This window comes from Aptenodytes forsteri, unplaced genomic scaffold (assembly GCF_000699145.1).
Source record: "Aptenodytes forsteri isolate BGI_AS27 unplaced genomic scaffold, ASM69914v1 Scaffold159, whole genome shotgun sequence".
NCBI lineage: Eukaryota > Metazoa > Chordata > Aves > Sphenisciformes > Spheniscidae > Aptenodytes > Aptenodytes forsteri.
In genome coordinates, this window is record NW_008794747.1 from 2,977,227 (window position 1) to 2,991,052 (window position 13,826).

The 13,826-nt window shown below is 37.9% G+C and overlaps 1 protein-coding gene across 1 annotated transcript in view; it reads right to left on the reverse strand.

Moving 5' to 3' along the window:
- BCAS4 (breast carcinoma amplified sequence 4) overlaps nucleotides 1-13,079 on the reverse strand; it is a 33,706-nt gene extending 20,627 nt beyond the window's left edge. Inside the window, exons 1-3 of the mRNA XM_009274086.1 lie at nucleotides 13,044-13,079; nucleotides 8,988-9,089; nucleotides 5,724-5,858 (exon numbers count right to left, since the gene is read on the reverse strand). Coding sequence (XP_009272361.1) covers nucleotides 5,724-5,858; nucleotides 8,988-9,089; nucleotides 13,044-13,079 — 273 coding nt within the window. The remainder of the gene's footprint in view (nucleotides 1-5,723; nucleotides 5,859-8,987; nucleotides 9,090-13,043) is intronic.
- Between the last annotated feature and the right edge of the window lie 747 nt (nucleotides 13,080-13,826).

The following is a 13,826-nucleotide window of genomic DNA, read 5'->3' on the forward strand; positions in this document are numbered from 1 at the left end:
AAGTCTTTACATATGTAGCCAGAAGCTTTTGTCAGTGAGATGCAATTATAGCTTAAAAACAATTTCTATGATAGAAAAGAGATGAGAGCACTAATGAAGGTGGCTTTCTGACAAATCAAGTTTTTCGTAACTGCTTCTATTCATTCATTTGATCTCAGTACTGGAATTTTGCAACAGGAATTGGCTCGGTCTCCTTCAAAACATAAAGGGCCCAATCCCTTCCCATTAAAGAACAGGAAGTCAGAAGCCAATCTTAGCACTGATTAAAAAAAAGAATCTGGATTGTTATTTTAACTTCTTTGTTGCACATAAGCTAGAGAATTTTTTTTTCCACTACCATTTCAGCATGATGGCTCAATTAAAAGCTGATGTCTCCCCTAAGTGGCACCTGTTTAGTACAAGAGGCCTTTTGCACCAACTGCTCTCTACAGAGCAGCAATTACACTACAGTTTCTCCCCATCACTATGTATGTAACTCAGAACGTGCTGCACAAATCCTTATTTATGTGCCACTGTGCTGTCCTGCTTTGGACAGTCTAACAATGAAATTTCTAGTGCAAAGACTTTTTACACCTGTTCTAGGTGCATTCAGACAAGATTGGCTCAAGTGGAAACAGGCACTATTTTGTATTTTGACTTCTGTTCATGCATACTTGAAAACTGCATACGGTTATTGTCAACAGTGTTGTATGTGTGCCTGCTGGATCCCACCAGCCCAAACTCCCACTTCTCCCCCAGCCTTCCCTAATGTTCTCAAGACACAGGTGTGTGCATGTGTGTATTTCTGCTCCTGTGTGCAGTGTTCAAGCCCCAAGCACTCTCATCTGCTCCTCCAAACCAGTGGCACTGCTTGATGTCCAAGCACAGTGTTGCAGCCTCTCTCAAGCTCTTCAGCTATACGCCAGACTGGCAAACTGGCAAGAAACTCTCGCTTAACTTTGAGAATTGTGTAGGCTCCCTCAAAGAAGCAGGCGAATACGGGCTAAAGCCATGGGTAGCCGAAACCTTGACTTCTGCGCCTACGGCATCCCCTCACTTGAATCTTCCCATTTTTAAGTGTTATCTTTTCTCAACACAGAACCAGTGTGACCTCTCTGGGGCTCCCAAAACCAGTCCAAATCAGAATGGAACTGGATGAATTTCAAGCATAGCTACAGGTAAAATAAGCTGAATGTGCCCCCAAAGTTCTTAACATTAAATATTTCAGTACATGTCAGATTTTTTTATTTTCCCCATTATTAAAAAAGTGGCTGGTAGTATTCAGCACTTGAAAATGAATGAGTTTTAAATATGAACATAGTACACCCCCAGTTTTGAAATACTCTGCTCTGTTTTCTCTCTTCTCATCTTTCCCATCTGGTATGTTTTAGTAATAATTTAACAACTATTTTTCTTCAAGGCTGTCAGAAAAATCTCACAGCATTTTGGAAACACTAAACATTATCTTGTGAGGTAAATTAGGACACAAAGAAAGAGCATGACATATATGTGATCACACATTGTCAGTGGCAAAGACAGTAACAGAAATCCCAATACGTGCTTCTTCAGAGTCTTCAAGAAAAAAAAATTGGTAATATGTAGCAAATAGAGAAGCTAAAACCGACATCAAGTTACATTTGAAGGATGATCTGTAAAAGGTAAGAAAAATGCAAAGTCTCAATATAGAAAAGATTTCTTATTCCAATTACTTATTTTTGTTAAGATTTATTTATGAAAATTCAAACCCAGCTAGCTGTCTTCTACATTAAGCGAAACCTTAACTCTACATAGCTCCTTAGTCCTTCTGAGCTTTCTTCTCTCAGAGAATGAATCTACTACCACTCTATGGAGACTGCAGCCAGAAGTCTATGTCCGCTTCCACACTTCACACTGGTAACCACTGAAAAGAACTGTTAAGTACAGGTCTCTTTCCTAGATACTTTAGTCAGTATAACTCATCGATAACTTTTGCTCATGACTGAGCTTGGATGAACTAATAAAGTAACACACAGAATGCTTCATATCCCATTAGCAATTTCCCAGTTCAATTTCCCAGAATCTACCCCAGGTGTCAGGAAAAACCATTAGCCAGCACCTGAGCCAAGACAAGGCAGCAAACCCCACCTCAGATAAGCAGCTGCTGTTTTAGAGATGACAGTGTTAGTAGAAAGAAAAAGAGACAATAAAGAGCCTCTGAAAAAAAAAAATCTAACAAACGTGCATCTTTTTCTTCATGCCATCTGCATGAGATTTTTTGGAGGTAATGATTTTATAATCCTTTCCCTGCAACTATACAGGGGTTAAAAATTACTCTAAAAATAAACATTTAAGATTGTCAGCCAATGACATTGAAAGAAAATTTCTGGCTTTAAGAAAATCCCAGATATCACAAGATGCATGACAAAACAGCAAGAGTTGCTGACATTCAGTTTTCTTCCATTGGAAAAGATACTAGTGGTTTTTTTAAACTCCACATGCTGAAGTTTTCTAAAACAGATTTCCTGTCCTTTCTCTAAGATTGCTGAACCCCATTCAGCCAGGGCACAGAAAACATCTTTGGATAAAAGATTTGAAATCACAGTTTCTCCCATACAAAGTTCAAGCTCTACAGAAGAAAAGCTTTTCTTCCACAGAGCCACAAACTTCACAAGAGAAAGTTATTTCCTCTGTTCTGTTCCCTCAGGAGGTGTTATATTCTTATACCCTGTCAGACTTACCCAGTCATATTTGTAATTTATATTTAGTATAAGGCTGTTTCTTTTCATACCACCTCTGGATATTCCTAACACAAAAAGTGAATTCTGATTACTCACTTTTCTCCCACAGATTAGACACCTTTCCCAGTGTTACTGTGCACTGGAAGTCTTTACGAAACAACTTTCTGAATACTCAAAAAACACAAAGATAAAAAAGACAAACATTACAGGATTTTGCTGCACCTTGAAATATAATTGCAAAACAATGAGATTTCCCTAACGTTTAAAATAGCATGCATGTTTAATTAGAAGAGGAAAAAACTTAGCTGAAATACATATACATGCACGCACACTACTCAGAAAGAAGGGAACTCTCAAACTTTTTTTACCCAGTCTGATCAAGGCTACGGAGAGAAGATACACAAGCTGGACACTATCAATTCAGAACAAGTTAAACTCACCTACAAAAATGGTCAGGACAGTCCTAATTTTCAAATGGCAAAAGATGCCAAAGGGGCATCTCTGCAATGATATCCTACATAACAGGGGAAAGGGGATGGACAACTAGAAAGAAACAGATTTGGGGAGCGTACAGAAACTTCGATAGTTGGCAGGGATCTTACTCAAGTTTCAGGCAACAGTCAAACCAAAAGGAAAATTTGTGTAGAAATTCAAACTCCATTTATGTCCTTAAACAATTCAATCCTTTCCTGCACACTTCTCCTAGAAGTGAATAATTCCTTACCAACACAGAGCATTGTCATTCAGAGCCAGAATTTACAGTGAGAACCAGTGTAAAAGTTACTAACAAGCAGCTGTACCGCATCATTCAAAGGTCCATGCAGCCAAATAATCCCTCTGAAGTGGTGACCAGTTGAAGGGATTGCCTAGGGAAAGATTTAAAGGGTAAATACACAAACTTATTTCCCAGTCTTCAAGAATTCGTGGCTGAAGGACAGATATTTTGTTTAATAACCATTGTTGGATTTTTTTTCCCCATGAATTTGTCTAATTGCTTTGAGAATATGTAACATCTTGTGGACATAAGTTCTGTGGCATATTAATACATCATGTAAAGTAAGTACCTCCCTTTTTGTATTGTGAACCTGCCTGCGGATCATTTCATTGGATGACCCTAGTTCTTGAATTATGGGAGGGAGTGAATAATCATTCTCTATTCACCTGCTCACATACAGAATGACTTAACGAATCTCTATCCTGTCCTGTCCTGTCCTCCCTCAGGCTGGAGATTTGTCTGTTTAGAAATTCCTCTGAGAGAACTTTTCCTCATCTGTGCTCATCCTTGTTACCTCTCTCACCATGCTTTCTAGATGTACTATTTTTGGGGGAAAGGATGGGAGAAAGGGATAAGATCAGTACAGTAGGAAGCTACACCATTTCCTATTTGTTTTTCTCTTTTGTTCGCTAATATTATCGTTCCAAGATGCCTGCAAGCATGAATACATAATTACGTAATATTTCAAAATTTTTCTTTGTAATTATAAGGGAAAAAAAATTGAAAACACTATACTGTCTTCAAGTCCAACTCAAGCCAGCTTCTGAGTAAATAGTCTGGCCTTTTCCACATTCTTATTGGCGTCCCAGTTATTTGTATAGGCAGACCAACCTTGCAAAACTTCCAGCTTTGATATATTTTCCAGACTGGGTATCTGCTGCAGGTTTAACATGTTTGGAAAGTTTTAGAGAACAAAATCAAGCCAATTCAGATAATGAAATTAAGGAAAAGTATGTGTTGTTTAGCTCTATTGAAAAGCTCCAATGCCTTCATAAGCTACAGCAGAGATTTTAAATTGGCAGTAAACTGCCCTCATACCAGGGACATATTTTCCCATTCCTATGAAAATATTACCAAATTTGGCCAAGTTACAACTCTTTACTGAGACTATATAAACTGTGGTTTTCTAAAGATTCACTAGAGTTTGACAGCTGAAGATGAAATAAGTATGCACCATCTCCTGTCCACGCCTCTGTTGACCAGACTGAATATTCATTATTCTCTTTAAGCAGTTAAGATTCGTCCTGGATCTGCAGAAACTGAACTGGACTTTTCCTGCAACTGAAGCTTTCAGAGGTTGCTATGACACCAGACAAAAATTTGAAGTGGTTCAGCTGTACATATGTGGTCACCGATACCTGTGTATTATTGCCTACCCAGTATTATGCATACTGGCACAGAAGCCCCTTGGAAAAAAATGAGGAGGGAAACATAATGGTGGAAATACAGAAGGGACAAAAGAAAGCGGGGAGGTAGTTGAAACTAGAACAAGGATCCTGATAGAGATATGCTAAGACTGAAAACATAGCAGATTCACATCAAGATGGAGAGGGAGGAATGGAAGGGATGAGTTCAGAAAAGGCTAACTGGAGATTGTGATGAATTGTTGGGGAAACTACAGATTTAGAGAATGACCTGGGAGCTTAGAGAAGGAAAACAGAGTGTAAAGGTAAGTGGTATGAAGACATTCTTGGAAAAGAACAGGGACAGAAAGGATGAAGAGTACATAAAGCTTCCTCAAGTCCACATCAGATCTCACTACCCCTGACTCTCAACATTCTTCTATCAGCAACCATCACTACAACTCACTGAAAGAGTTCTCATCCCCCTCTAGTGCTCATCCATGGACGACCCTACAAAGTCATTTCGACATAATTGACATAAAAACAAAGACTAAATAAAAAGAACAATCTATGCTTATGTCTCTCACTGTAAGATGATGTAGAACAAGCTTCCAATTTGCATATACATGTACAGAGAAAATCTTTTCATTCAGGAGCAAAACGTAGAGATCTTCAAAAATTACTCCTGGAACTATTCAATGCCTAAGCAGCAACTCTTAAAAAAAAGGAAATTATTGAAAATTTTAAAAAATGTAAAAAAAAAAATTCCCTTTATAGAATCAAACTGTAGCTAGTTCTTTTACACCACTTAAAAGTAATAATTAAATCTGCTGTAAGGCCACATTTGATACAGAAAGGGTATTTAACATCACTTTCCCATCTGCTGGAAGCAACTTTAAAAATACTCACGTTTTCAAATGACGAGATAGTTGCACACTGAAATAATTTGCAAACAGTATTAAGAAAGGTGCCATGGCTCTTCACTGCTTCAAGCACTTGCTCTTCTAGGAAGGAAATATGGCGTGCAACCATTTTAACAAATGCCTATGGAGAGAGGAAAAACACCTAATGAAAATTAAAAGCACCTATGCTGGGTTTCAACATTATCCTAGCTAGAGATCAGAAGTCAAAGAAAAACCTTTAACAAGATTTCAGCGTGCACTATTGCTAGTATAAATATCTAAAGGGCACATACTCATAAGTAGACTACAGATGTTTACAGCCATGAGCCACTGGTCATGACCTAAGTTTAAGTTTTCTCCTTGCCTAAGGGCAGAGTTTTGCTCCCTTTTCAGCATACAGAGTATGTAAGCACTTGCATAGTGTCTAAAGGTCCAGCAACATTTCAGCAGCGAGGTGAAAAGCTCTTCAGAACCCACGAAGACGCTGCTAGTACTGGTGGGAGTGAGAAAATAGCCAAAGTGGTAGGAGGGAGGAGACAGCAGAGGAAAAGATAACGACAGGTGATTTTAGCTAAAAAAGATCAGGAATTATTGACCTAAAACATACGTGTGTCCAGTTTCAGTCGAAATTTGAGCCATAAGGGAAAGCCAACTAGAAAGAACACAGTATTTATTTGTTAAAATACAGAACAGTTTGTAAAGAGTTTTGATACTCTCTATTAATGATTAAGCTTCACTTTTTTTTTTTTTTTGAGAAGTTGAGCACTGCCCATTTCAGGGATGGGGAAGGTGAGACTGAACAGGTAAACTAACTGCCCAAAATGTACCAGTGGCAACATCAAAATTAAATCCCAGCAGATTCTCATCCTATGTAACCATTACACAACAGTCCCTTCCTTTTCGACTCTTGGGAGTACAAGTTAATTTCTCCCTTGAAAATCCCCATGGATGCTAAGCTTTAAATTTAAAAGTTCTAATTAAAACATTAACTACTGCTCAAATTACCAATTTAATCTTGTGCTCTCAGATTACTGCCATTACAGCTGGTAATGTTAGGGAGAAAAATTGATTCCTAGCCAATCAAGGTATTATCCTCCCTTGATAACCAAAAAAAGCCTCTCAACAAAATTCTGCTGCATTATTCAAGGGCAACCTGTAGCCTAGCAAAGAGCTGTGTTTTCTTCATATTCCAAATTACTATGTTCCTACAGTTGTACTAAGGGAATGGGGTCAGGAAGGTTGGTTTTTTTTTTTTTCCCCTCCCTGTATTAGAGGGGAAAAAGTAATATGGAGCCCTGTCATTTACCATACTTTTGGCACACATAATTGCTTAGAGTTTTAATTTTATTTTCCTGTTCAAAGACAAAAACAGCCCCCCACACTCCCCAAAAAATCCCAACCACCTACAAGCTCAGAATTTGCAAAAAGACCTAAATGGGTGAGACACTTCCAGAAACAGTTGGTTTGGAACCTGATTCACTTAGCCATTTTTCACAGTCCTAGCTTAAGTATACATTCAAGTATGGCCAAATTGTCAAGTATGCTGAGAACCTGCTAGCTATTTCTTGGACTGGAGTACTCAGTTCCCAAAATCAGACAGGTTCTAAACAAGTTAACAGTTGACTCCCACTTTTGTTCTAAAATGCCTTGCCTCAATTTTCTGCCTGAAGCTTTCTCCTGGTGCTGTGTAAGTCCATAAAATATGAAGTGGTTTGATAAGTCTGTTGTCATATGTAGGTGTAAAAATGCAAACTACAAAAAAATTAATTTCATTTAAAGAAAACTTGCTGAAAGCTAAGTCAATTGTCCTGTCCCTCCCAGAGTAATAAACCTTACCAGAGTATATCACTTTGTACAGGGGTAGAGGCTGAAACTTAAGCACTGCCTATCCGGATTTAATGCCACAAACACTTGGTTTCTTTCACTTTGAGTCAGCTAAAACTGATTTTAAACATTACACAATTTATCTCGTCATGTTTTCATTATATTCCTCCCAGAGGCAAACTTGCCCTCAGTTGACACAAATTTTAACATACTGCTTACTAAATATGATGAGGGCATCATCTTAGTGAGTCATACTGGCTTCCCTCATTCAGGATACAATAAACACCAAAACAGACACAACAGAAGATGGGGGCTCCGAAATCTCTCCACTACTACATAAGATGATCATCAACAACTTAAAATGGGTATGTCCAGCACTGGACGTGAGACTTGAATTTTCAAAGTTATAAATGGTTTCACAGATACTCCTTCAAGTCACAAAACAGATTAACATTATTAGCATTATTATTAACATCAAAACCACAGCTAATGCTTTTAATCCACCGTTAGGAATTGTAGAATCCACAGCAATAAATTACTCAGTGATGTTCCAAAACCATAAACACTTAAATGTGCTGAACCATGGGTAAACACATTGATTTAAAAACAAACATAAGACAATAGAGAGCCATAAACATCTGAGTGCTCCATTTAAATACCTGGACAGTTAACCTATAAAACACATAAAATAAGGATGTAAATTTTCTAATGCAATGAACAAACCTCTAATTTATCAACTTTGGCATAGTTGTGGTTAATCTCCATCACCTTGTCTTTAATGAGCGGAATGGTCTCGTCCAGGATCTGTGATGTATCACTTCTAATCTGCATGAAAAAAGTATGTCACGTGAGGATGAATCTTGAAGATAAATTCTACACTATTTTTTTCACGTCACTTTTTTTTTTCACATGAATATTTTAGAAAACATCTATTAAGAACAACTAAATATGATGAGGGCATCATCTTAGTGAGTCATACTGGCTTCCCTCATTCAGGATACAATAAACACCAAAACAGACACAACAGAAGATGGGGGCTCCGAAATCTCTCCACTACTACATAAGATGATCATCAACAACTTAAAATGGGTATGTCCAGCACTGGACGTGAGACTTGAATTTTCAAAGTTATAAATGGTTTCACAGATACTCCTTCAAGTCACAAAACAGATTAACATTATTAGCATTATTATTAACATCAAAACCACAGCTAATGCTTTTAATCCACCGTTAGGAATTGTAGAATCCACAGCAATAAATTACTCAGTGATGTTCCAAAACCATAAACACTTATATGTGCTGAACCATGGGTAAACACATTGATTTAAAAACAAACATAAGACAATAGAGAGCCATAAACATCTGAGTGCTCCATTTAAATACCTGGACAGTTAACCTATAAAACACATAAAATAAGGATGTAAATTTTCTAATGCAATGAACAAACCTCTAATTTATCAACTTTGGCATAGTTGTGGTTAATCTCCATCACCTTGTCTTTAATGAGCGGAATGGTCTCGTCCAGGATCTGTGATGTATCACTTCTAATCTGCATGAAAAAAGTATGTCACGTGAGGATGAATCTTGAAGATAAATTCTACACTATTTTTTTCACGTCACTTCTAAAATATTCATGTGAAAAAAAAAAAAACATCTATTCAGAACAGATATCACAAGGGCCCTTTTGCAGTGTGTTATCAAGTAGAGATTGGGAAAACAATTTACTTTCTCAAATAATCCATGAGACAATGAAAAAAACAATAGTAGATGACAGGACTCCCACGTCAAAACTGTAACCAGACCCTTCCCTCTTCTCCCCAAATTTCCGCACTACTCCTCCCAAGAGACCATCTACTTTCTATTATGAAATACTGTAGACATGAGGGGTAATAATGGATTTAAAATGAAAACTGCCTCTAAAACATCCTTCATGATTTGATTTTATTGGAGAAGAGCTAACTCATACTCAAATCAATCAGTTTTTGGAAAGAGTCAGATCTTTTGAGTACACCACTTCTAGTATCTTGCCTTCAACAGGGGTTCAGGACTAGAGTTCTCAGGAGAGCAAGAATCTTCACCCAATGTTATAGCACAGGCCCCTCAGAGAAAGCTTCTGCTCCCTAGTCCCTGTCAGTTTCCACAATAGTTAAGTGCCCTAATACAGGAAAGATTTTTTTTTTGTTGTTACCTACTACAACCAAGCTTGTTTCTGATATCCATATGAGAGCCTGAACCTTATCTGAAATCCTGCTGAGTGTTGTGTTAGCAAGAACTACCCGATTTCCTATAGAAACAACTACCAGTGCTTTGTTAGGTGGCAGTAAGATACACCTCCAAGCAGAGCGTTATAGCTAATGGAACGTACAAGTCAAAAATGATGGATAAGACAAAAACTGGGAAGAGCTCTCTAAAGGGAAAGATAAAAGCAAAACCAAGAAAACCTCCACTAAAACACCCAAAGAGGCATTCTAATTTGTAAAACAGAGCAGCAACACATTGACAAGAGAAATAAGAGAGGCAGTTGAGCCCACTTTTATGCAAGTTTTCTTTCTCAACGACAATGGAGTATAGGAGGTCGTGGTCCACTTCTGGATTAAAGCTGTCCTGCCTACAATTTCAGTAGACTTAAAGAATACAGAGGAACGAGGATCCCTTCAAAAGAGATTTTTGTCCCAAAGACTGAACTAGAAGATATTCTTCCTTCAACTTCATGGGAAAGAGTAAGGATCTTTTGGCTAGAACAGTGAGAATCTGGACTTGGGCTAATACTGCAGGGAATTTTCTGGGCATGGATCTTTTGTAGAACAGTGAGAATCTGGACTTGGGCTAATACTGCAGGGAATTTTCTGGGCATTTTGAGATTTAATCCAGAATCTCAAATAAAGCATAAATGTCTGCTGTAAGTAATTTAATCCATGGACCATGCATTATAAACTCTAATAGGTACTTAGACATTTTACTGATGATCATATGACTAATTTTGGGGTTTTTTTTTAAGCAGTTGTGTTTTTAAAAGCTGAGTATAGACAAAGCTGTATACATATAAAATGACTCGTAGTAAGATTTTATGGTATTTTTATTACCAGAATGAGTACATGCAGATCAAGTGCTTTTATAGTGCTGTAAGTGTTCTGTAATAGGAGATCAAACAGACATGTCAAAATAGCAGTAGCTTTCTATTGTAAACAAATCAACAGTATCTCCTGTATTACTGGTCTCAGCACTACATCCACCAAATATATATACGGACACCTCCCCCAGCAGTGACATAACAGAGTGTGTCTGTGTATGCAGTTATCTTTACAGTATGTACTTTATATCCAAAAGAAAGTGAGTACAGACACTCTGGCAGGATCCCTGTGAATGGAATCAGACATATTTTCTAACGTTAAATAAAAATACAGAATGAATACATAATGAAGGAGCTGAAGCAGAAGAATTCCAGGTTTGTTCTATTGAATTCTTTTGGGTCAATGGTAGGCAAAACCACCTTCCTCTATCATAAAGCACATGTGAAAAACAGATTGGTGATCTCTCTGAGGTGAGATTCATACTCAGGTAAACAACATCAGATTAAAATTTGAGCCTGGACTTTCCAAAGAAAAGGTAACAAACTTGTTTGCTAATGTTGGTCTCAGAAAGGACTAGGTAAAAGCCACTTTTACAGCTAAATGCTAGATAACTCCCATAAATATAAATACAGTTTGGGACATAGCCAGAAAGAGGGAGATGATGTACAGACCCAGTACAAAAACTATCAACACAAGGTCAAAGCAGACATGGAACAAATCTAAACCATCTTTCTTTAAGGGTGAAAGCAAACAACCAATACAAGACACAGGAGAGCTGATTTTCCAGCAAGCAGCCTGTGATGAAAGGAAATGATATGCAAATATGATTCAAGAAGAGTCATTCTGCAGCAGTCTGCAGAACCACAGTGACAGAGGAGTTCAAGAGGAGTCAGCACATGACAAAGGGAAATTATTCTCTTGGTACAGCAACCTCTTATGAACCAGAGAAAGCAGGACTGGTCTGAAACCCCACATTATAAAACAAGATTTATTTCCCCTTGCGCAATGTATTTTACTTTATCTTACTGAAGATTTAGCCAAATGCTCAGCACAAGCACCAGAGCACAGCAGTCCATGGGAAAAAAACTGTATTCCTCTTACTAGGTTTTACTATGCTAATTGGAGGAGGGGGAGAGGAGGGAAGGTTTGATTCAGCTTTGTCTTCTAGTTCGAGTCAGTAAGGCTAATCTCAAGGAGGTAGCAAAACCAACAGCACCAAAGTCAGTTAGGAGACAGCACAACCAGAGTATGAATGATGAATTCGCGCACAAACTAGGAATGGCACATTGCATGTAGGGCAGTGAGACCTGATCCTTGCATACGCTGCAGTTTAACTGCACCAGTTAAACAAGCACAGATTCTTGTTATTTTGTATTTTATAAAAACTATTATTTTTTCAGGAAAAGGAAAAAAAGTAGCTGGAGCCACAAGTCAAAGATACTGTGCAAATTCTAGTTGTCACAGGGACTTTTTTGAGAGGATCTCTCTATATTCTTTTTCAGTCTTTGATCCCATATGTTAACAGAGAATAACGTGAAAGGATCGTAAGTAAAAGTAACCGCTGTAAACTGAACAGCTCAGTGGTGAGAAAAGAGAAAACTGAGGTTACTTCCTGAGAAGTTAGCAAACCCTAGCCACAGCGAACCAAACAAAACAACCTCTTCCTCTCTTTTCCCCAGTCATGAAATCAGGTTTCACACCTAGGGCCTCAGGGAGGAGGTTCCCAAACTGTAAGTCCATGAGACAAAGATAAGCAGTTAGCACTGGACTGTGGAACTGCAATAAAGCAAGGTTCACAAACACATAATTTCCCTGGGACAAGTTCTACAAGAAGGTTCAGTGGCTTGAGAACCACTAACCTGTGGTTTTATAAACTGGTGGGTATGCTAAAGGATCAACGTATGTATTTAAAAAAAAAAGAGGAATATCAAACATAAGCAGAGATTTTGTATCTAGCCATACATCCTCTTCAAGGATTAGGAACCAAAGAAATGGAAGTAGTGAATTTCCACATGTAACTAAACCAGCTGTGCATCTCTGAATAGCTATAATTTTCTTTCATGCTTTAAGATATACAAGAAGCACAAAGAATCGTATCTAAAAAGGTAACCAACAATGACCCATGGAAACAATATAAGAACAGCATATACAAAAGTCTGGTTATTACAGTGAATTTTTTTTTCTTTTGTGTCACTGGTTCAAAACATAGCTCAGTTAAAAATCACAATTTGATAATTATACTTGAGAGGCTCTGAAGCCACTTAAAAGATATTAATTTACTTTGTTGAAGTCAGTGCCCTAAGGAAGACATCACGAAAAATTAAATAACTGGCACTAAAATTCTTCTAGCACAATCTTTTCATTGCAAGATGTTCCTTCCATGGCAAGTGTGAGGCATGCTGAACTGTATATACATTGTCACTGTAACTTACCTCTTGTACAAGTGTCCATTTTAAGCGCTGTGCCATGCTGTGCCTAGCCAGGTATAACAGTATGACACTAGAAATAGCATTTTGTCTTCCTAGCACTGAGGATCCAGGTTTTTCCTCATTGCAGTATTCAAATATATGCATCAAGTACTTGCAAGTGAAAAGCAGCAGCACACTCAAAGGAGAAAAGCCAAATCCCTCTATGTGAATACTTTACTGAATGCCCGATTGAAAAAAGCAAGATTCCCCTTGTATTTTGTTGGCATAGACAAAAGACCAAATTATTGCTAGGCACAGAAGCTGGAATCAATTCAAATACTACATTATATTTATCAGATTCCCAGATACCACTTGGTGTGCTGCTGAAAGGAACCTTACATTGTAGGTACTAGATAGAAAGGCACAGAATCAGCACACTGACTGCAGTGCTTTGATGTTCCCAGATAAGGTCAATAATCTGCATACTAGGGAATTAGTCACAGCCTGCAGGTTGTGGAAAAATGTTTTCAGGAGCAATGCAAAGATAGTGTATTGAAACGAGGTTAGTGTTTTTTGTAGAAAAGGTTGGCAAGAGAAGAGGTCTCACAGGAGGTTTAAAAGCTCACTGGATCCACCTGAACAAGCTAATCATCTTCCCTATATCGGAGCCAAAAATGTAAGGTGCATGCCTGATTGATGGGAAAAAAGCATAAGGCACATACAAAATCTTAGCGTTAGCTCCCAAACAGAAGAATTGAGTGAATGAACTTAATAGTAAATCAGGCAGAATACAATCAGCAGTGAAAG